Here is a 21,625-nt window from a genome sequence, read left to right on the forward strand (position 1 = left end):
AGTACTGTGACTGGCCCAGTGCACCCTTACGTCTTATAAATAACTAGGGCCAGGGGCCATAGGGCCCCAATACCAACTTTAAGATCACAGACCCTCAGTAAGGGAGAGTAGCATTGAAATCTCCTTTTGCACTTGACACACAGACTTGAAATGTTCCACATAGTGACTGTGAGATCCTTTCTTAAAGAGTTACCTGCATCACTGGTGTTAACACTGACAGAGTGTTGAGGTCCCAGGTTTAATACACATATTGTAGTTGACAAGACTAAACTAAAGACTTGGGGTTGGATTTGGAGGTCTTTATGTATAGCGTGGACTAATCTCAAGCTGGGTCTCGTCAGGTGGAGGGTAAGAAGGTCTGTGCTGTTTGGTTCAAGTGTGCCATGACCTTCTGATCTTAATATGAATTAGGTTTGTGAGCAGAGTCTCTAAAATAAGTAGACCTTATAGTTAGATATTCATCACACAGTTCGGTTCAGAAGGACATTAAACAAAAAAGAAAGATAACATATTCATGCGAGGCTGATCTTCAGTGTATATAATGTCACAATAACATATTCCAATGCTGACATGCCGAGTCAGCTTTTTGTGATATATTTTACATGGAAAGTTGTTAGCAAGTGAGCTCAGATGTTTACCACTGTTGTATTTTGGTTTAGAACAGATTATTGAACCATGATATAAGTAATAATAAAAGAATAATGTGAATAAGTTCAATATTAGATTCAACTCAACATTTGGGATATTAGGCCAGTACTGGATCTGATAGAGCTGTGAGCATACACTGGATTAAAAGGTTTGGGAAACACCGTTTTATATGAACAGGTCATCTGCTGTGACCTGCAGCTTTAAACCACTCAAACACTACAAACTCGTTTTATAGCTCTGTTGCTGTTTGAACATGTCTGACTTACAAACTTAAATGGAATTATGAGCAAGAAAACAAGAAGAAGAAACGGGTTCTCTATTGGCAGAGACGTAGCAGTTAGTGGTGTTCTTTTAACTGGCAGTGTGTCACATCGGTCATTGTTATGCTAAACCCGACTAGCTAGCCCGTAGAGCATTTGCACGTGAGAGATGTGTCCGACACTTCCCTGGGTGAATGAAACTGTTCCTCTTAATAAATACAAAGCATGAATTCCATCTCCATCCATTCCATCTGTCCGTTTGTCTGTCTCTCTGCGTGTTCTTCATATGTCTTCAGCAGATCTCCTTCACACTTGGTGAGTGTGTTGTTGGGGACCAGAGGAAGTCTTGAATTTGGACACCGGACACGTTCAGTATGAATAAACAAGTGACCTGCAAAATGAGGTTTTGTTTTCTGTATAACATATCTGATGTTTGGTTCCCACTTGCTTGTGAGCCAATAGTATAACACCGTTGTATCTCTGTGTCGTTAGTGATCGACAGTCTTAGTAGTACCGGTTACTGACGGAAAACGGATAAATGGCTGAGTTTGACGGCTTCATTCCGGTAACTTTACCAATCCCAAATGCTCGATAATAAAATGAGCCTCTCCTCACTGACACGAGTTACAATTACATTTATTTTGTACAGCTGAAAATCACAAATCACAAATTCTCCTCAGAAGGCTTTACAATCTGTACACATATGACATCCTCTGTCCTTTGACTCTCACATCGGTCCTGGGTCCGGATGCGGACCGCCGTCCGCCTATTAGACAATGGGATACATTTCGTAGATAGCGAAAAGGAGTGAGGGATGGGAACCGCTTGTCACCGTGGACGCCGCCGAAGCTGATGGAGGGTGCTGCGTCTGTGAAAAGCTGGATGTCTTCCGGCTCGGTGATGTGTTCGTCGTAGAAGTAGATGCCGTTCCGGGAGGAGAAGAACCGTCCTTCATATCTGTTCACAGTCTCTCCATATCTTTGTCATATACTGGTTGTCTATCGTGTAACTTCACTATGTTGGTGATTCTATTACACTTCTGATCCCTCTTCCTGACACCTCCTTCATTTTCCCTGTTAAAGGGTTTGTGGGAGTTTTTCCTAAACGGAATGGGGTCTCAGGACACGGGGGGTCGTCTGCTGTACGGATTGTAAAGCCCCTTGATTTCTGATATTGGGCTATAGAAATAAAATGGACTTTCCTTCTACTAATTGTGATGTTGATGATATGGTGTCATGCCTCCTGTAAAACACAGCTCATATGCACATCCAGAGCATATGAGCACAGTACACATTACACACTTACACACACCTGTGTCACTCTGTCTTTGATGTAGGTTAGAGAAGAAAGCCTTCATCAATAAATAAACAGCTCCCTGCAGCAATGATTTATTGCTGCTGTCTTTATTTCATCCACAGCTTCCACACATGTAGTTTATCCTGATGTTTGTGAAGTCTGCTGAACTTTGTATTGTTTCACACATTCTCTTTCATTTCTTTAGATTTTGTATGACGTACCATCCAACTCACTCATAAAAGATCAGTCATTGTCACAGTGTTTGATCCTCTTTCTGCATACTGTGTTCCCTGTTCTTTTCTTGATTCTACTTTTGATTTGTTACTATTTGGTCCTGAACTTCTAATGTTCGCATATGTCTTTCATGCATGCATGTATGTATTATATACCTTTCATTTTAACTGGTCAACCCAGTCTCCCAGCAGTTCATGAAATAGTCACAAAATGCAACCTATTGGTTTTGTGCTGAGCCGGTCCATTTCTTTTGCGTTGCTAGGCATTACTTGTTTTTCAGGATGTCATTATGCTACAAAACCAAACGTAGGCTTAGGAACCAAAACCACTCAGTTTAGAAAAAACGGCAGAAATGCGTCACTTCATAACGATGCTTTCATATACCAAGTGTTGAACACCGGTCCAGTGTTTGTCAGACCCATTGGTAGACTACAAATTCTTCCGGTGTCTTCTTGTTGTATTAATAAGTTATTTATTACATTTTCAAAAGGTTTGGTTGCTACAGGATGATAGGAGTTCACTAACTTTTCTATGGCCTCAGTTTGAAAGTTGACCAGGTTCATAAGGTGAGGCAAGATGACGTGCTTTGTATGAAACCACCATGAAGACTGTAAGTGGACTGTTGGGCAACACCAAGAAAGTCACACACAATTACCCAAGCTCCCAAGCTCCCATGTGATTGTTCAATGATTAAACAAAAGTATGTTTAATGTAAGGAAAATATATTATTTGGTGTGAAAGTATATTTTAGGGGTGAAAAGTCCGATCACTTAGATACTGCAGAGATGAGCAGGTTCAATCTCCATAAGACCAAATGTTAATTCCTGAAATAACTGTGTGAGAACGGTAAAACAGAACTTACTGCACTGATGAAGGAAGGAAAAGGCCGTAGGAATTAAGGAGGAAATGGGAAGAGTACAAAGGAAGATCAAAACCAAAATCAGCGAGGCAGCCCACAGGGATGAGACAGAGTCACAGAGTGACACAGAGAAAGCCTGGCAGGGTTTACACACTATTTCAGGAAAGAACCCCAAAGGACAATTTATCTCATTTACTAACGAGCAGGACCTTTTCAATGATTTAAAAAAGCTTTTGTTGTAGATTCCACACCAAGGACTTCAGATTAGAGCAAATGAGAGTAACTAGAAGAAAAGCACTGTGTGTGCTTCAGTGTATATCAAACACATTACTTGTATGGAAATCAGGGCTCCGTTTCAGAAAGCAGGTCTAACCAACTTTGAGCTGATGAAGAATACACATTGTGGCCAGACTTCCTAACCTAGGTGCTACTTCAGCCCCCCTGCTGTGTCGAGTGTTTGTCCTTCCTGCAGGTCTGAATGTGAATGCCCCCCTTCCTGCCCTTTGTCATGGTCTCCCCTTACCTATGTTTCATAGTATTTACATACAGTCTGAACACTGCTGTCGCTCCCTGTATGAAATGCTTATTTTTCATTTGTTCTGTGTCAACTCACAGGCTCAGATCTCCTCTGTGTCTATGAGGTCACCAGTTTGCCGGCATGCTTTAATAACACCACAGCAACTTCTGAACTGGACTTGAATGATTTCTTAAACAGAGCCTAACCCTGAACTCTGAGTTGACCAACCCTGAACTCTCAGTTGACCAACCCTGAACTCTGAGTTGACCAACCCTGAACTCTCAGTTGACCAACCCTGAACTCTCAGTTGACCAACCCTGAACTCTGAGTTGACCAACCCTGAACTCTCAGTTGACCTGCAGGCCAAATCCGGCCCTCGGTCCAATTATATCCGGCCCGCGAGAAAATATCATATCTCTATCATAACTGGCCCGCCACACCACAGAGCTCTGGGACGAAAAGTGGCGATGTGAGCTGGCCTTTTTGTGCGACATAACGAAGCATCTCACTGCGCTAAACCTCCAGCTTCAGGGACCGACATGTATGATCACCGACATGTATGATGCAGTAAGAGCTTTCCAGGCCAAGCTGCGCCTATGGGAGACTCAGATGCAGCAAGGAAACTTGGGTCACTGTCCGTGTTGCCAAACCGTGTCTCCACCGCTGTGTTCCCGACTGCACATTTTGCTGATTAGTTAATTCACAGGGGCACACTTGGCACAGAGTTCACTCTGCGATTTGCAGACTTTGCAGCTCAGAAATTTAAATTTGAACTGCTCAGCAATCCGTTTGCAGTTGACGTAGAAAAGAGCACCTGTGCACATCCAAATGGAGCTGATAAACCTCCAGTATTATGACACACTCAAGGCAAAGTATGACTCTGTGGACAGTTTCCAAGCTTCATCCCTGAAACGGTACCTCAACTCTGCCTACATGCTGCTCAAATGCGCTGCATGTTTGGAAGCACATACCTGTGTGAGCAGCTTTTCTCTGTGATGAAGATGAACAAAAACCCACACAGGAGTCGTCTCACTGATGCACACCTTCACTCCATCGTGAGGGTTTCCACAGCACAGAACCGAACGCCAGACTTTAATGAACTGGCAGCCAAGAGAAGATGCCAAACATCTGGCTCTGGTACATATGCATAAAAGAATGTAGCCTATTTGTCCAATATCCCTTTTATCCTGTTTTTTAAATGTTGACCCTGTTTGGCCCTCAACGTTGGCCCTCTCTGTGATTGAGTTTGACACCCCTGGCATATATGCTGTATTATGCTAAAAGGTGTCATTTTGTAACTTCTTTGGTTGTTGGTGTGCAGCGGGATCTTTTTAATGTAAAAAATAGCCGCAGCTCAGAATAGGTTGAAAAACACTGGTCTAAGGTGATTAACTCTGAGTTGACTAGTTCTGAACTCTTGAGTTGACCAACTCTGAACTCTGAATTGACTAACTCTAAGCTGACTAACCCTGAACTCTGAGTTGAATAGTTCTGAACTCTTGAGTTGACTAACTCTGAGTTGACTAACTCTAAGCTGACTAAACCTGAACTCTGAGTTGACTAACTCTAAGCTGACTAAACCTGAACTCTGAGTTGACTAACTCTAAACTGACTAAACCTGAACACTTAATTGACTGACCTTGGACCCTGAGTTGACCAGACCTGTTTATAAAACAGGAGCAGTTTTCAGGAATCACAGGAATCGTAACTGACACAAGAGAACTCGTCTATTGAAATGACTGAGACAATCTGACAACTGGTTGGTGAACAGCTGGGATTTAAGTACTGGGGAGGTCTGATGAGCAAATAGAACACAGGTGCAGAACAAAACAGGCAGGAAACTAAACAAAGACAGGATGTAAAGTAACCGTGGAAGCATGGATAAGTGAATGACAAAAGAAAACAGGAAGTGAAATTAACTAGAGTTCATTCAAGTCGTCACAGCGTCCACAGCAATGGTCTGTTATTCAAAGTAATAGTCTATAAAGGAATAACAGACTGTAGAATTGTGTACATTTTGTGTGCCTTTTCCTACAAAAGCCAGCAACATGTGTCAATTTCCACTTGTTTCAAACAGTCTTTTCAAAGACTGTATGTTTATTTCTGTCTTAACTTAGTCAGGTTTAGGAAAATAAATCATCAAATGCTTAGTTACGGTTAGAAATAGATAAAAAAAAATACTAACTAAGAGTTAGGAAATGGAATGTCGACTGTTAATCACAAAGTAGCATTAAAATCCAAATGTTCTTTGTATTGGTTTTACCCTAACCATGGCAGGGAAGAAACGCCAATGTCTCATGGACCTTTGTGGTCCATGGCTCCTTAAATGTCCAATGCAACATTTATAACATAACAATTCTCTACAATAATTATTGTGTGTGTATATTGTGTCATAGTGTTTTGTTTTTGTTTTTTAGTTTTATGCCCTTTTGCATTTACTTTATTTCTTCGTTATAGTAGATGAAACAATATTTTAATGTGAAATGACTGTAGAAAGACTGGGTTCTTTCGTAAAGTCAAAATAAACCAGGAAGGTTCTTGTTTTTAATTATTCATTATCAAAAATATATTGTAATTTAGTTAATTTTGGCAGGAAAACCTGTTCTGTATATTTACAGCATTACAGGCAATTTTTGGGAACGGTAATTTGCTGTAATTTGACGTATTTGTCTGAAAAAAATTGCTGTGGCAACATTTGTGGCCAAGCATTCTCTTGCAGCAAGTACAAGTGTGATTTGCTAATACAGTTACTGTACATGCAATGGAAACTTCATGCAGAGGATTTCAATCAGCCGCATTGAGGCAGGAGGCTGAGGTCCATCAGGACCAAGACCGCACGCCACAAGAACAGTTTCTTCCCATCGGCAGTTGGCTTCATCAATAAAGCCCGGGACCCCCACTGACTCTGACATCCTCACTCCCCTGAACATCCCTTCCCTGTTCCTTCATTTAAATACACTTGACACATAGACCTGTTATCTGTTTGTTGTGCACTTCATTTTATATTCTTTTATATTCTATTGTACATTTTAATATGTGTCTATTTCTTGCTCTGTGATTGTTGCTGATTGTCTAATGTTATGCACCACCTGCCATGACAAATTCCTTGTATACATGTGCAACATACATTGGAAATAAACGGTTTCTGATTCTGACTCTGATTGCACTTCCGTTGTTTGTGAAAAATCAATCCTGTCAGTCTACTATAGATTCCTACATGATTTCTGTAATAAGCAATTATTGGACTGCTGTATTACGACACCCCAATAGTAATTCATTTAAAATTGGACATACATTCTGCATTAATAATTACTTTTGTATGTAAGCACCTGCTGCTTTCAGTTCATTAGCATAACCTGCCTCATCAATACATTTAGAATATGTTAACTTACATCTATATATGTATGAATAATCAATGAGGAGCTCCCTCAATGCTAAAAATAGAAGAGCGTACCATACCAAATTAGCATCCTTGTTAGGCTCATGAGAGACCTGATACTAGCTGGAAAAAGCTACATTATATTAACAAATGCAGATTACAAGCCAATCTGATATTTACCAGAGTAAACAGACACGACAGTGTGTGTGTCACACTGAAAAACTGGTGGCAAATTACAGCTTCTGATTCACACACTCACATATGATTTTGTTGGTACAATATTGTGTGTGTGTGTGTGTGTGTGTGTGTGTGTGTGAGAGAGAGAGAGAGTTGCCTCACACACACAGTTTTCGAGTTACAATTTCACAGTCCTCGCAATGATTATTCATCCTCATAACAAGACACAGTTGTTCAACTGACGATGATAATGATCACATTCTCACCATGGCAACACACCGCCTCTCCTCTTCTGTCTGCGTGAGTGACTGCTAAATAATACCACTGACTTTGTTTGTTTGCTTTGTGTGCCAGTAAATAGCTGTAATGTTTCTCTCATTGTGCTCCTCAGTGTAAATCAGGTTACAGAACATTCTGTCGTCTGTAGTAAACACAAGATAGAATTCTGACCAGTACGATGATCCATGCAATTTAAATGCTTCAGTGAATGCTTAAATACTTTCTGAAGTGATCATTTGTGAATATTGTCTTTGTTTGATTTGATACATTAATTTGATTCTGACTCTCAACAACCTGCTCCTCCCAATCTAGGTCAACTCGGATGTTCTGATCTCTGTGTTCCATTTCATTGGAATCAACGCTGGAATAACAGATGTGTGTAGTTTCTATCTGTGTTGCCATGGTTACAGTGCCAGTGGGAGGGGCTATCTGCGGTTTCCAACACTGATGCTTGCTTAGAAAAAAGGCAAAAGAAATGTATTGAACAATAATACTTACACAACATTACACAAATTGAGCAGATACAATTCATTGATCTTAACTTGTTTGTTAAAGTCCCCGTTCACTGTCTTTATGTGATGTTTGAGCTTCACATAGAGCAGAATGAGTGTTTTCACATTTATCATCTGTGCTCACATTAAATTTCAGTTTAACATGGACAGGCCTGCAGGATTTGTGACATCACAACAAGTGGCGCCCTGAATGAAGCTCACACACGTAACCTTTAAACTGTCTCACTGAGGTGAAACCGAGAGGACTGTTTGGTGGACACATTAACATCAGAAGGATGTGATCAGTTGATTCATTTTTTGTCTAAATGAATCAACTGCTGATGTATGTGAAAAATGGCATTAAATGTGAACGTGTTGTGTTCAAAGCAGTAAAGAAATGTCCTTCATTATCTTAAACAGACCCACTTCAGCTAATGACACATTTTATGATCCACTCCACTTATGGGTGATTTAAGTTAAGTTAAAGTGAAAAAGATTAATGTCCCTCCATCAGCTGACGCTGAGGCAGCAGTGGACACCATCCACTCCACTGTGTCTAGAATGCAGTGTCAACACCCTGGTGCATTTTTGGCAATTACTGGAGACTTTAACCACACCACTCTGAATAAAGCCCTGCTAACTTTTCACCAGTATGTTGACTGCCCCACAAGGAACAATACAACTCTGGACCTTCTGTATGCTAATGCCACGGATGCATACAGTGCTACTGCCCTTCCCCCCCTTGGTAGGTCTGATCAGAACCTGGTCCTGGTAACACCGAAGTATGTTCCTCTGGTGCAGAGGCAGCCTGTGACCACCAGGACTGTGAGGAGGTGGTCTCAGGAGGCTAATGACGCCCTGCAGGACTGCTTTGAGTCAACGGACTGGGAAGTGCTGTGTGGACTACATGGGGAGGACATCAACATCATGACGGACTGCATCACAGAATACATTAAATTCTGTGAACAAACCACCATACCATCCCAGACTTTACACTGCTTCCCCAACAACAAGCAGCTCTTCTTAACAAGAAGAAAGCTGCTTTCAGGTCTGGGGACAGGGACGAGCTCAGGAGAGTCCAGTGCGACCTGAAGGAGAAGCTCAGGGAGTGCAAGGACACCTACAGGAGGAAGCTGGAGGCCAAACTCCAGTAGAAAAACGTGAGGGAGGTGTGGACCGGGATGAAGCAGATAACTGGCTTGAAGGTTGGAGGGAGACAAACAGGGGGCTCCCTGGAGAGGGCAAACAAGCAGGAGGAAGTCCCGGTGCCGTGGAAGACGTCGTGCCTGGTTCCTGTACCAAAGAAGACGACTCCATCTGGCCTCAACGACTACCGACCAGTTGCCCTCACATCTCATGTGATAAAGATGCTGGAGAGGCTGGTCTTGGCCCACCTCCGGCCGCAGGTGAAATCATCACTGGACCCTCTGCAGTTTGCATACCAGCCTCATGTGGGAGTGGACGACGCCATCATCTACCTGCTGCAACGAGCTCAGTCGCACCTGAATGGAACCGGTGGCTCTGTGAGAATCACTTTCTTTGATTTTTCCAGTGCATTCAACACCATCCAACCAGTGCTGCTGAGTTAGAAGCTGCGGGTGGTGGGAGTTAACGTGTCCACCGTCTCCTGGATCACTGACTACCTCACAGGCAGACCACAGTTAGTGTGACTGGGCTGTGTGATGATACGGTGGTCATTGATACTGGAGCCCCACAGGGAACTGTTCTGTCTCCCTTCCTGTTCACCTTGTACACCATTGACTTCCAGTACAACTCGGGGGTCATGCCATCTGCAGAAGTTCTCTGATGACTCTGCGGTGGTCGGGTGTATAAGGGATGGACAGGAGGAGGAGTATAGGGCAGTAGTGGATGACTTTGTGGAGTGGGCCGGTAGAAATCACCTGATTCTGAACATGGCCAAGACCAGAGAGATGGTGGTCGACTTCAGGAGGAAGATGACGGCTCCACAACCGCTGAGAGTTCTGGGAGAGGATGTGGACATGGTGGAGGAGTACAAGTACCTGGGTGTCTCCATCGTCAACAGACCGAACTGGAAGACCAACATCAACGCTGTGTACAAGAAGGGGATGAGTCGACTCTTTTCCTTGAGGAAACTTCGATCCTTCAACGTGTGCAGCAAGATGTTGGAGATGTTCTACCAGTCTGTTGTGTCCAGTGCACTTTACTTCTCCGTAGTCTACTCTGTGTATTTTTTATACTTAATATTTTTACTTTTTTTTTTACTCTGTCACTTTGATTGCTTAGTATATTTTTTGCTGCTGTAGCTAACAAATTCCCCTGGGATGAATAAAGTATATATCTATCCTAAACAAAAGTGTATTACTACAGTAGATGGAGTTTGGAGAAATAGACAGTAGTACCAGCACGGAGGAAATCAATGTACTGCTGAGAACGGACAGCAGCAAAACATTTTAAAGGCACCTGATAAATCTATAGTGTATGCTATATTTAGAACATTTTATAAACTCTGATGGCTTTAAAGAGAACATAGCAGTTTGACTTTCAGAAAGGGCTGTCTGACGGCAAGGACAAGTGCTGAAAATATTCTGAATATACACTTGAACTGACTTTTTTTTTTTTAAGTGAGCCTTTTAAGTGGCTTAGATACGTTTTGCTGCTTCCCATAGAGATACTTTCCAACTTGATACCACGCCTCATAAAAGAATTCTAAGATATTTTAACTTCCCAACGACTGGAAACACTGTCCCTGCTATATTTAAATCTGGAGCGCAATAACTAAAGACAAATATAGGTATAGAGCCAGTACAGAGCCCAGACCACCACATCCTCCACCCACAGCTCCAACACCATCATTAAGTTTGCAGAGAGCAGATTAGATCCCTGTCATGTTGGTGCCATGACAACAACCTCCGTCTCAATGTCGACAAAAAATGAAGAGCTGACTGGTGACTACAGGAAGAGACAGGGAGAAGGACACGCCCCTATCTCCATCAGTGGGACTATGGTGGAGGGAGTCAGGAGGAGGACCTGACCTGGACTCACCACACAGACTCCATCACAAGGACAGGGGAGACAACAGCCAGTCTTCCTCCACAGGCTGAGGAGGTTCAACATAGACTCCAGGATACTCTGCAACAGGAGGACCATTGAGAGTGTCGAGGACGCCGTTAGCTAAGGCTCTACAGAGGGGGGTGAAAACTGCTCAGCACATCAGGACGGAGCTGCCATCCATGGAGGACCTCTACACCCAGCGGTGCAGCAAGAAGGCCAACAGGATCATCAGAGTATCACCTCAGGTACAAAGTGTTCAGCTGCCACTGGAAGATGGTACCAGAGCATCCGGTCCTGCACCAGCAGGTCAGGGACAGCTTCATCCCTCAGGACATTAGACTCTCAAGATCTGACACTGTTACGTTACCTTTTTATACTTTTCCTCACTGTTTCACTACCTGTTCACATCTCTGTATATTTATTTTTATATTTATTTAAATTTTATAAATATTTACATACTGTATATGCATATATAATGAGCATTGTTGGAGGGAGTCTGAGATCTTTCATTACCAACGAGTGCTTCTGTGGATCTGACAAAGAATAACTTGAAAAAATGAGGTTGCCGAGTGAGTTGTCATTGAACAACTGACGACTTATCTTTACACAAACAAGTTTGGTTTACATTGCATGCAGTTTTCAATATCATCACTGCAGGATACTGAAGAAACATCATCTTCTGAACTCTGAAGATTTGAAATGACTTATTCCAGAAACATGCATTTGATTAGAGACGGTGTGGTACTCTGTTGTCACCCTGCAGTGGGACAGTCAGCTTTCTCAATGGAACGTCCTACCAGAGGACATAACGACTTCTTTCAGGAAATTGAAAAATCTGATTAAAGCAGCTCAACACCAGTCTGGTGTGGAAACTGTAGTTTCACATTCTCATCAATGAGAATGATGTGAAGTGTTCAATTAATTATCAATCAGACATTAGAAAGGAACAACATGTGCATAGATTATGGGTGAAGGACTGATGTTCTTTTAAGATTTTTAAAAAGGTGATTGACCTTTTTGTGTAAAAAAAATAAAAAATAAAAAATACATATATATCAGTTTTTAGACACAATTCATTTTTTTTCTTCAAACACGTCTGGAAGGGTTCATTAAAATGAGAACATTGACTCTGAATAATACGGTTTATATACAGTGTAAAGGCTGTGCCATTTTCAGATCAGTTCATTGAATGTAGTTGGAGACAACACACATTATCCAACCTTTCAACAGTAGGTGTTTATTAGCATTACAGTTTTGTATCAACACAAGTTGCTTCTAATATATCTTCAATACATTTCATTTCAAAAGTAATAGCTGTGTGCTGTGCATGGTGAGGCTCTATGTTGCTTTGAAAATGATGTGTATATTCCAATACTGTTTTACATGAAAAAGTATAAGAGAAAGTACAAAGAGCCATTAAGCAATATACAGACAAAAACAATCACCTGACAGGTTTCCCAATAGCCACCACTGGAAGCCCCCAAAAAGGACCTGACTCTAGTGGTACTCAATGTTTTAAAGAGTAAATCAACCGTGATTCATAAAGAGCAGCAGAATACTGTTACTCTGCTATCTGGCCCATGTAGGAGACAACAAATCATTTTGATGTACTTAAGTACATGTTTGAGGTGCCGTTACATTACTGGACTACTTTCGTCCTCCCAACACTACCAAACAAAGAGTTTTATAGACAGTTCAATAAGATACTACTTAGTAAGTAGTAAAACCTACTTCGTACTGCTTTACTATTTACTCCACTACATGAATCCTGAGTTACAGAGTAATGATTGATCTCACAGAGCAACTTAACTGCAGTTGAAAGTCTTTTTGTGTTTTTGTTGATCTTCAGAGTTTTTTTGTGTCCTGACAAAGAGACCCTCATCTGTGCTCAAAGGTAGAAATGTTCAGTTTTGTGTGCACCCCTAATTCCAGAATCACCTGCTGTATTTAGTGTTGATTTACCCTTTAAAGAGTCATTCTGTTAGGGTCCCGTGTGCTGTTGGGAACCCACTTCTGGGTGAGTTGCAGGTTCAGTTTAAAGCATATACAGTACATATACAGATGGTTATCAACGAAGAGGAAACATTACATAGACGTTATATTTCCTTCACTTTGACTTTTATATTACAGATTTCCAGCTCTCAATATCAAACACATGTCATCTTAATGACATAAAAAAGAACGAATCAGTTGATCCTCCACATAGTGAAAATGTGTTGTTGTCACTGATGCCATTGAGCTGAAGTTTTAAAAGCAATACTCTGACAAAGTATAATACTACAATTCACAATGTCTTTAGATCACTACAACATTCATGCTCTGTACATTGGGAGGTAAATATATTTCATATACTTTGAAAGAACACAAGGACCACATGTCCTCTCTTTGGAATGATTCAGTATGTGATATAGTATTAGTATTCATAATCATAATTATTGTGTTGTGTATTTACAGAAATGAGCTTAGAATTGACATTTGAACATACAGTAATGTTTTCTAAACTAGTGACTAGATACTACCTCTGAATTATACATTACATTGACTTTAACATACAGATCTTTAACACGTGTGGACAGTGTTTCACAGTGAACTACCAAATGAAACAGTGTCTTGGCCTAATGAAGGTTTCTGTAGGCGCCTGCTTCAGTTTGGTACTTCAGTACAGTTCATCCCCAATTATAATACAGATCATGTGATTTTAAATCATGGCAAACGTATATTCTGTTTTATTTTTTTAATCTTTAAGTCATCAAGTCTCATCAGATAAAACATCTACTGAACAAGAGTGTTGATCCAGTGGTTCTTCAGACCTCCTGACCATGGAGACAGCAGGGGCACTACACTGAGCCATGTGGCACCTTTGGTAAAGCATTCGTGGTTCTCCACCTGCTGACTAAAGGATTTCCAATCATTTTATATTGTCAGGGGTTCTCTGAGGTGGTGGCCTTAAAAATAGTGTTGCTAGTACAAGCAGGACAAGTGGCATGTACACACACACACACACACACAGTGAGTGCTACCATGTGGGGCTAAGGCATATGCAGCACCACGGACAGTGAGCTTACTGTGGGGCTGCTGCATTTTTTTAACCCCAGGACGGATGGGGAAGAGAGGCTGCAGGGGGAGGAAGTAGTGTGTGTGTGTGTGTGTGTGTGTGTGTGTGTGTGTGTGTGTGTGTGTGTGCGTGGGGGGGGGGGGGGTGCGTCTGCGTCTGATAGCGACGCACACGGCATCCTTAGTGTCTGTAACCCATCCATGTCTGTATTAGACGCTCAGAGAGAATGTGATGGGTCAAACAAAGCATCAGTATGTGACGAGTTGGGCTGCGAACAGCTATCATAATACAGAGAACAGCAAAGTAATTGCTTACTTTTCTTAGTTTTCCTTCATGCTGTAGAAAACAAGGTCACCTTTGTTTGTACATGTCTACCAATGGTTGGCTGCTTCTCCAATCATGTTCTCCTCCCGGTGCCACATAGCTGAGATATTGTTTGTTTCTTTCTAACTTTGCCTGGATGAACTGGTAAGGTAAAGGTAGACAGAGACGAATCCAACAACTGCCTCAGTCATCAGTAGCCTCAGTAGGATTTCAAATCTTTAATATAGATACCACTGTAGTAAATGGTTGTAGGGATTTTAAAAGATTATTGCATTGTCGAAACTAACTAACACATTTTGAGCATGACATAAGCCAAACTTAAACGCTTAATTGGTTCATGTTGTCTTAACACAGCCAGGTAAACAAATAAATAGTGATTTATCTGGTAATATCTGATATGTTTTGGTGCAGTGAAAGCAATTTAGTTGATGAATACTCCGAAAGTATTGAGGGTCCAGCTATGAGCAAGAACTCCTGGTAGAGGTGTGCGATGGAAAACCAATCATGTGAAGTCTTTGGAGGTGGGAGGCAATTAGTTCCAATGTGATAGGAGGTGAGGGAACCTCGATCATACTTGTTAGAGCTAATGTACGCCCACAGCATCAAAGCTCTCCGTGCTCCCAGTGGGTCTTCACCACTCCACCACCTCTGCTCTCTCTGCCGGGCTCAGAGGGATAAGCAGTCATGGAGCTGAAGACACCTCTACCCTGATATACTGTGGTGTTAGAACGCTTCTGAACGCAGCACTAGCTCACAGACGGTAGGAGCTGACAGGACAGGAGGGCACAGACTCAAACAGGGGGGTGTGGTCAGTAGACGGTATGTGTTTTCAAACCCTAGACCACCAGGACCACCTAACGTTATTGTTCTGAACCAGGACAATGGTGATTCCCCAACCTTAAGATAGTTGGTCTTCTCTAACCCTGATGATGAAGGTTCCTTAGTCTTTCCCTAACCCAAGCTACTCATAACTGTAGTGCTCATATCAATCCTATTAAAAATGAATTTGGAATGCTTTTAGAGAGCACTGATGGAACAATGTCATCCTGCTGATTGGTGTGTCATATTATCAAGGAAATGAGAAACGCTTAGTTTAGTTTGAAGGGGCTTTGCACTGAATATAAGATTGAGGATATCAGTTCACCAGTAGTTTCATAGAATACAAGAATTTGAACAAGTTTGATAAATGTTTGGCATTCTTCTCTGTTACAGCCCAGTTTAAGATGGATGGACTTCCTCATGAAAACTGTGCCTAGTGAGTCTAATTTCCCTAAACTCTGCTGTCATCCTTTTGTTCTGAAATCTTGTTAATTTAGTATGTCCGCTAATGATCCTTTCTGCATTCTGTTGGTGATGGTTGCCTTTCTTCACTTCCTGCAGGCTTCACTTTTCTTTCCACTTACTCTCTTTCTCCTCTATCTTCATTTTACACTGAGCAGCCATTCTCAAGTCCATACAGGCTTTATTCTCATTGTGAGAAGACAAATACAAAGATTTTTTATGATGAAATCTGAAGTTTAAATGGTGGTAGAACTTGAAGAAAAAAGTTTAAGGTGCAGAAAACTGGTGAAGACGAAGAGGGGGTTCCGATCATACAGGAGAGTAAATGTGTTTCAATCCAGGTGAACACTGGATGAACACTGACATGGCTCCATGGAGATAAAGGGATCGGCTAACAGAGCCAGTGTTGCACTGTTGCACTGTGTACTATCACTATGCATTTATTACAACTTGGACAGCTGACATTAAGAACACAAGTTCAGTCTTTATTATCTGGAAATATCCTGTTTTTTTCAGAGAATAATTTTTCTTAAAATGTTATAATTTTAGTGTATTTGCTTGTTGTATTTGGCTATGAATGCTCCACAATAAAGTTTGCTCAACAAAAAAATAGAAATCCAACAAGAGAGAGAAACCAAGTGAAACTGAGCTGACTGAATGAGCAGAATGAATTACCAAAAGCTTTTGAAATGTTCCTGCTAGTCTCCAGTGTCTCACTGAGAACTACTGACAGTAAAGGGAGATGTTTTCACTTCTTCTACTTGTTGTGTCAGTCATACAATGATATTCATTTTGTAAATGATCAGTGTTTAGAAACAAACAATGTGATGCAATACATGTCTGTACGAAAGCTGCTGATGGCATGAAGATGAGGACGAGCAGAATGAATCTGATGTAAAATGACTGTAGAACATCTGTCCTTTGGGTCCACATCACATCACATCACGCTCTATTTTGGGTAATTCAGGGACTACAGCAGCTACAATAGACGACAGCGACAGGATGTGAGGGGAGAGAGAGGTTTGAAAACACCTTGAAAACAGCGCTAGTCTAGCGCTGATTGGCTAATCTTCAATCCCCTTCTGCACTTATTGATTAATTACTTTTTAATGAAGGAAACCGCTGTTTCACGTGACGATGCCAGACGAATCCGTCCTCGTGGACTGGGCCGATTCAAAGGTCTGGACCCAGGCAAAGTTTGTAGCTGCAGAGAAATATCTCGGTGTGGGTTTGGATTCAAAAGAGCGTGATGTTACTTTAAAATATGTATTCCTCATCGTCTGTGTGGGTGGAGGGCGACATTCCTCTAGAGCTCTCTAGAGTCACTATTGAGCAATCAGTTGAATTTTAAAGATTTAATTCAAATCTCTCATATAACTATATTTCACCGTTGAAATATGGAAATCTGATTTCAAGGTCAAATGGCCAATGGTCTAACTTTAGTAACTTCGTACAAGGCCTTAAAGATGTTTGACATTTTTTTGGAAAGGAACTTAAATTTGCCCAAATTGTTAAATAATTTACTAAAGTTGTGATTAGAACTATAGAAAATGTAATATCTGTGCACAACGTCGTAGAAAGCATGAAACAATGCATCCCATTGTGGCCTCATTTTCTTCCACAAGCTCATCATTACTTTTTCCTAAATCTCTATTCCCCATCCCCTCTACCCTCTCACTCAGTCATTTCCTCTCATCCAGATGTTTTCTCTTTAGCATCTCTCTCCATGTTCTCTCCCATCCTCTTACTTTGTCTTTGGTTCCTTCCCTACCTCTATACAGGTGGAGGAGAGATACATAAACACTTCATTAAGTGCTAAAGAATGTGTGTTTAGACAATAGACTATACAATACAAATCGTGTATTCACAGTTTTGAAGCTAGAAAGTGAATTTCATTAGAAGAGAAACTCATTGCTTAGTGCGAAACAACTCAGTGACTGCAGTCTACAATAACGTTTAATGCTGTACACTACATTTTCTAATATTATAAAACAGTAGAGGACATTCAAAGATCCATTATGTCGGTCCTAATCTGAACCAACCATCTGATGTGACCACAGAATTAGTAAAGTCAATCTAAAACGCGGAAGACCTGAACACACCCAAACACTGGCAGTAGCATGATGCTTCACTAACGATCATCTATTTCTATTTTTTTGTCTGTGGTATAGAACCAATCACACAATTTGGGGTGTCAATCAGAATCACAGTTTGAAAAATTATTAAAATGATACATTTAGATATACTATAAAAACATCAACTTTTGTGTTCAATGGTAATACATTTTGAGTTACCTTGCAATACTTTATGCATTCCATCTGATCCATAGAGGAGACTAACATGCATACAGCATTGATACATTATGATATGGCATAATATTATGAATTATGTTTAGTTACAATTGAGTGTGAGTGCAAGTCTGAATCATTGCAGCTTACTTACGTTATAATTACCATGGCAGTGACAGTGTATATTGGAAACACATCTGTCATAGATAGATCAAATGACAGCATGGTGATTATTTCCATCAGGGATCAGGGCAGGTTAAAGAATCACTGGTTTACACTCACATTCCACTCTGAATATACCATAGGGATGACTGGCAATCATTTACAGAATAAACCAGAGTTGCTCACCCCCTGAAGATGTCCCTTCTCTTTAGATGGACCCCTTCAACTAAGTTCTGTCATCCATTTCTCTTCTCCAGCTCCTTCAGCTCTCCTCCACTCACCTTTCAACAATATTTCCTCTCTCTCCTCCTCTGTCCCATGCTCTTGCAGTGGGACATCCCTTCCCCATCCATCCCATCCTCAGTCCTCTCCTTCCATCTCATCTTGTACCTATATTTTTATACTGGCACAGAAGCAGGTTCTTGAATGTCTTTTTGAATGTGGCATTGCACAGTGCGTAGCAAGCTGGGTTGATAGTAGAGTTGACATAACACAGCCAGTAGCCAATAGCCCACACAGTGTCAGGGACACAAGACTGGCAGAAGGTTGAGATCAACACCATGACGTTATACGGTGTCCATGTGATGATGAACGCCAGCAGGATGGCAAAGATAGTCTTGGTCACCTATAGCGAAAAGGAAGAAAAGAGAGAGAAGGAATATGAGAACACTGATGATCTTTTCTCGTCTCCAGGCAGCCGTTTGGTTTTATTCATTTCACTGTGGTATAAAATCAGTTTGGTGAGAATTCAAACTTGTTTGAGGTAGTTCCATGAGAGTGAACATTTTGTCTCTTGTTTTGTAGTCAAAAAGCTGCGTCTACTGGTTTGAAAAGCAAGCACTTAATTATAACACAGGAATGATGTAGCTGTTCACTCTGAAAGATTGATTACCTCAAGTCTTTTTAACACTCTGCAGGTTGATATCTAAAATAAACTGAAATTGTGGAGAGAAAATAATGTAAGTATATCATTTAGAGTACTATGTGAAACAAAAAAGTGCACTTCATTACAAACCTTTTCTTCTAACAGTAGACTTTTTCTCTAACATTGACATAGAAGCATATAACATCAGTCTCTAAGGCCATGTCCACACTACTACGTCTCCATTTTAAAACGCATATCTTTTGCTACGTTTACACTGAGTGTCCACATTATGTCAGCATTTTAGAGCACCGAAAACGGAGGAATTCAAAAACGCTCCGCGTGGACGGGTTTGAACGCATACGTTTTAAAACAATGACGTAGACACCCGCGTTCGCTCCTTGATTGGGTCTTAGCATTCAGTCATGACGTGTCCTTCCCTGATTCGTCACACCCCGATCACATGACCCTTTTCTAGTAGAACACAAACAACAGCCTTGATTACCGATCAACTACCAGGTTAATTCAACATGGATAATTGATTACAGGTGTTGTTGACCTTGTCGTCTTTACTAGCAGCTGTTGTCCAGTTAAATTATGCATTATATAATTCTACTGCTGCTGCTGACATGCGGAATGTTATTGGAGCGATTAGCGAGCGGCGTGTCTAGCGGCGTTATCAGACCTACGTTATCACGGATGTTTAATTAAAGTCACAGTTTGCGGCTTTGGGGAGGGTGACGGGCACAAAACGGAGGACTTTCCTTTTCTTATTAATGCTTATTTTGTTCTGCACAACTATTGTGAAGTCCAGACATAAACTGTAAAGGAACAAAAGCAGTAAATGCTCTCCAGAGACTTCAGCCACCAGCAGAGCTACGAAGGTAAGAACAGACATCACTGAAACCAAGGACACGAGTGAGAGACATGTGTTGACCACATTTATTGACCCATAATCTAGTAAGCTTTGATTTGTGTTCATTTTAAAGTAAATTTGATGTGAGAGAGAGAGAGTAAGACTTGTAACTAAGTCTGAAAATAAAACTTCTAAAACTTGTCTGTTTGAGTCTATAGAGGAAGATTTTAGAGGAAGATCTTAAGTATAAAGCACAACCTTTCACTATTAATATTAAGATATGAATGAATGAATGAATGAAATGTAGCGCTTTTCGCAGACAAAAAAGTCACAAAGTGCTTAACAGAGCAGAAATTTAAAAGCATAAAAAAAACACAATGTGGCCATAGGGCCAATAATTTACATATACACATAAAAACAAAACGAAATTAAAACATTTTGAAAGCAGGTCTAGGACATGGGTTTTACCCAAACGCCAGTCTAAAAAGGTGCGTTTTGAGCAGGTTTTTAAAAGTGTTTGCAGAATCTGCGAGACGTAGAGTTGCAGGCAGAGAATTCCACAGCCTCGGTGCTACTGCTACAAAAGCTCGGTCACCACGGGTTTTAAAGTGTGTACGTGGAACAGACAGAAGACCTAGAGCGTTTGACCTGAGAGTGCGGGCGGGTGAATAGGGGTGAAGAAGATCAGCTACGTGTGTAGGAGCCTGACCATGTAGTGCTCTGTAAGTGATGGTAAGAATTTTGAAGTGAATCCTAAATGCTACAGGGTGCGAGTGGAGAGATCGGAGTACGGGGGTGGTGTGAGACCGTCGATTTGTCCTGGTGAGCAATCTGGCGGCAGCGTTTTGGATGACCTGCAAGTGGTTAAGAGCAGATACACTGAGTGATGGGAAAAGTGACTTACAGTAGTCGATGCGTGAAGAGATAAAAGTGTGTTTGATCATCTCTAGTTCAGGTGTTGATACAACAGATCTTAGTTTACTGATATTTCTAAGGTGGAAGAAACATGATCTGGACAGCTGTTTAACATGGGGGTCAAACGACATGGATCAATCAAAGAAAATCCCTAGATTGTGCAGGTTGCAATGGGCATCAGAGGAGAGTGGACCAATACTCTGCCTGATCATAGGGACAAACTCATCCGGTGCAATAACTAGAACCTCCAATTTATTGTTGTTAAGTTGTAAGCAGTTTTCTGCCGTCCAGTCTTTGATAGCATTGACACAGTCCAGGAGCCTAGTTAATGTGAAGGCCTCGCTGGGTTTGAATGACAGCTGGAGTTGGATATCATCTGCATATAAATGATAGGACACATTATGACTTTTTATAATAGGTCCCAAAGGTAACAAATAAAGCGAAAATAATAGAGGCCCCAGAACCGAGCCCTGCAGTACGCCACAAGACAATGGCGTTCGTGACAGACACGAAATCACCCACAGAGACATTAAAAGTTCTGTCAGTAAGGTAAGATTTAAACCAGTCTAACGCTATGCCAGATATGCCAACCCAATCACGTAGCCTCTAAATCAGGATGTTACGGTCTACAGTGTCGAATGCAGAACTGAGGTCCAGAAGTACTAGCACAGAGCAGTCATCTGCATCAGAACACATAAGAATGTCATTT

The 21,625-nt window shown here is 41.2% G+C and overlaps 1 protein-coding gene across 1 annotated transcript in view; it reads right to left on the reverse strand.

Moving 5' to 3' along the window:
• Positions 1 to 18,662: 18,662 nt before the first annotated feature.
• The window catches only part of chrm4a (cholinergic receptor, muscarinic 4a), a gene marked incomplete at both ends in the record, with an annotated part of 45,175 nt that continues 42,212 nt past the window's right edge, over positions 18,663 to 21,625 (reverse strand). The window contains one exon of the mRNA XM_079185367.1: positions 18,663 to 18,908. Within this exon, the coding sequence (XP_079041493.1) occupies positions 18,663 to 18,908 (246 nt within the window). The remainder of the gene's footprint in view (positions 18,909 to 21,625) is intronic.

Source organism: Pholis gunnellus, assembly GCF_910591455.1.
Source record: "Pholis gunnellus genome assembly, chromosome: 24".
Classification (NCBI taxonomy): Eukaryota; Metazoa; Chordata; class Actinopteri; order Perciformes; family Pholidae; genus Pholis; species Pholis gunnellus.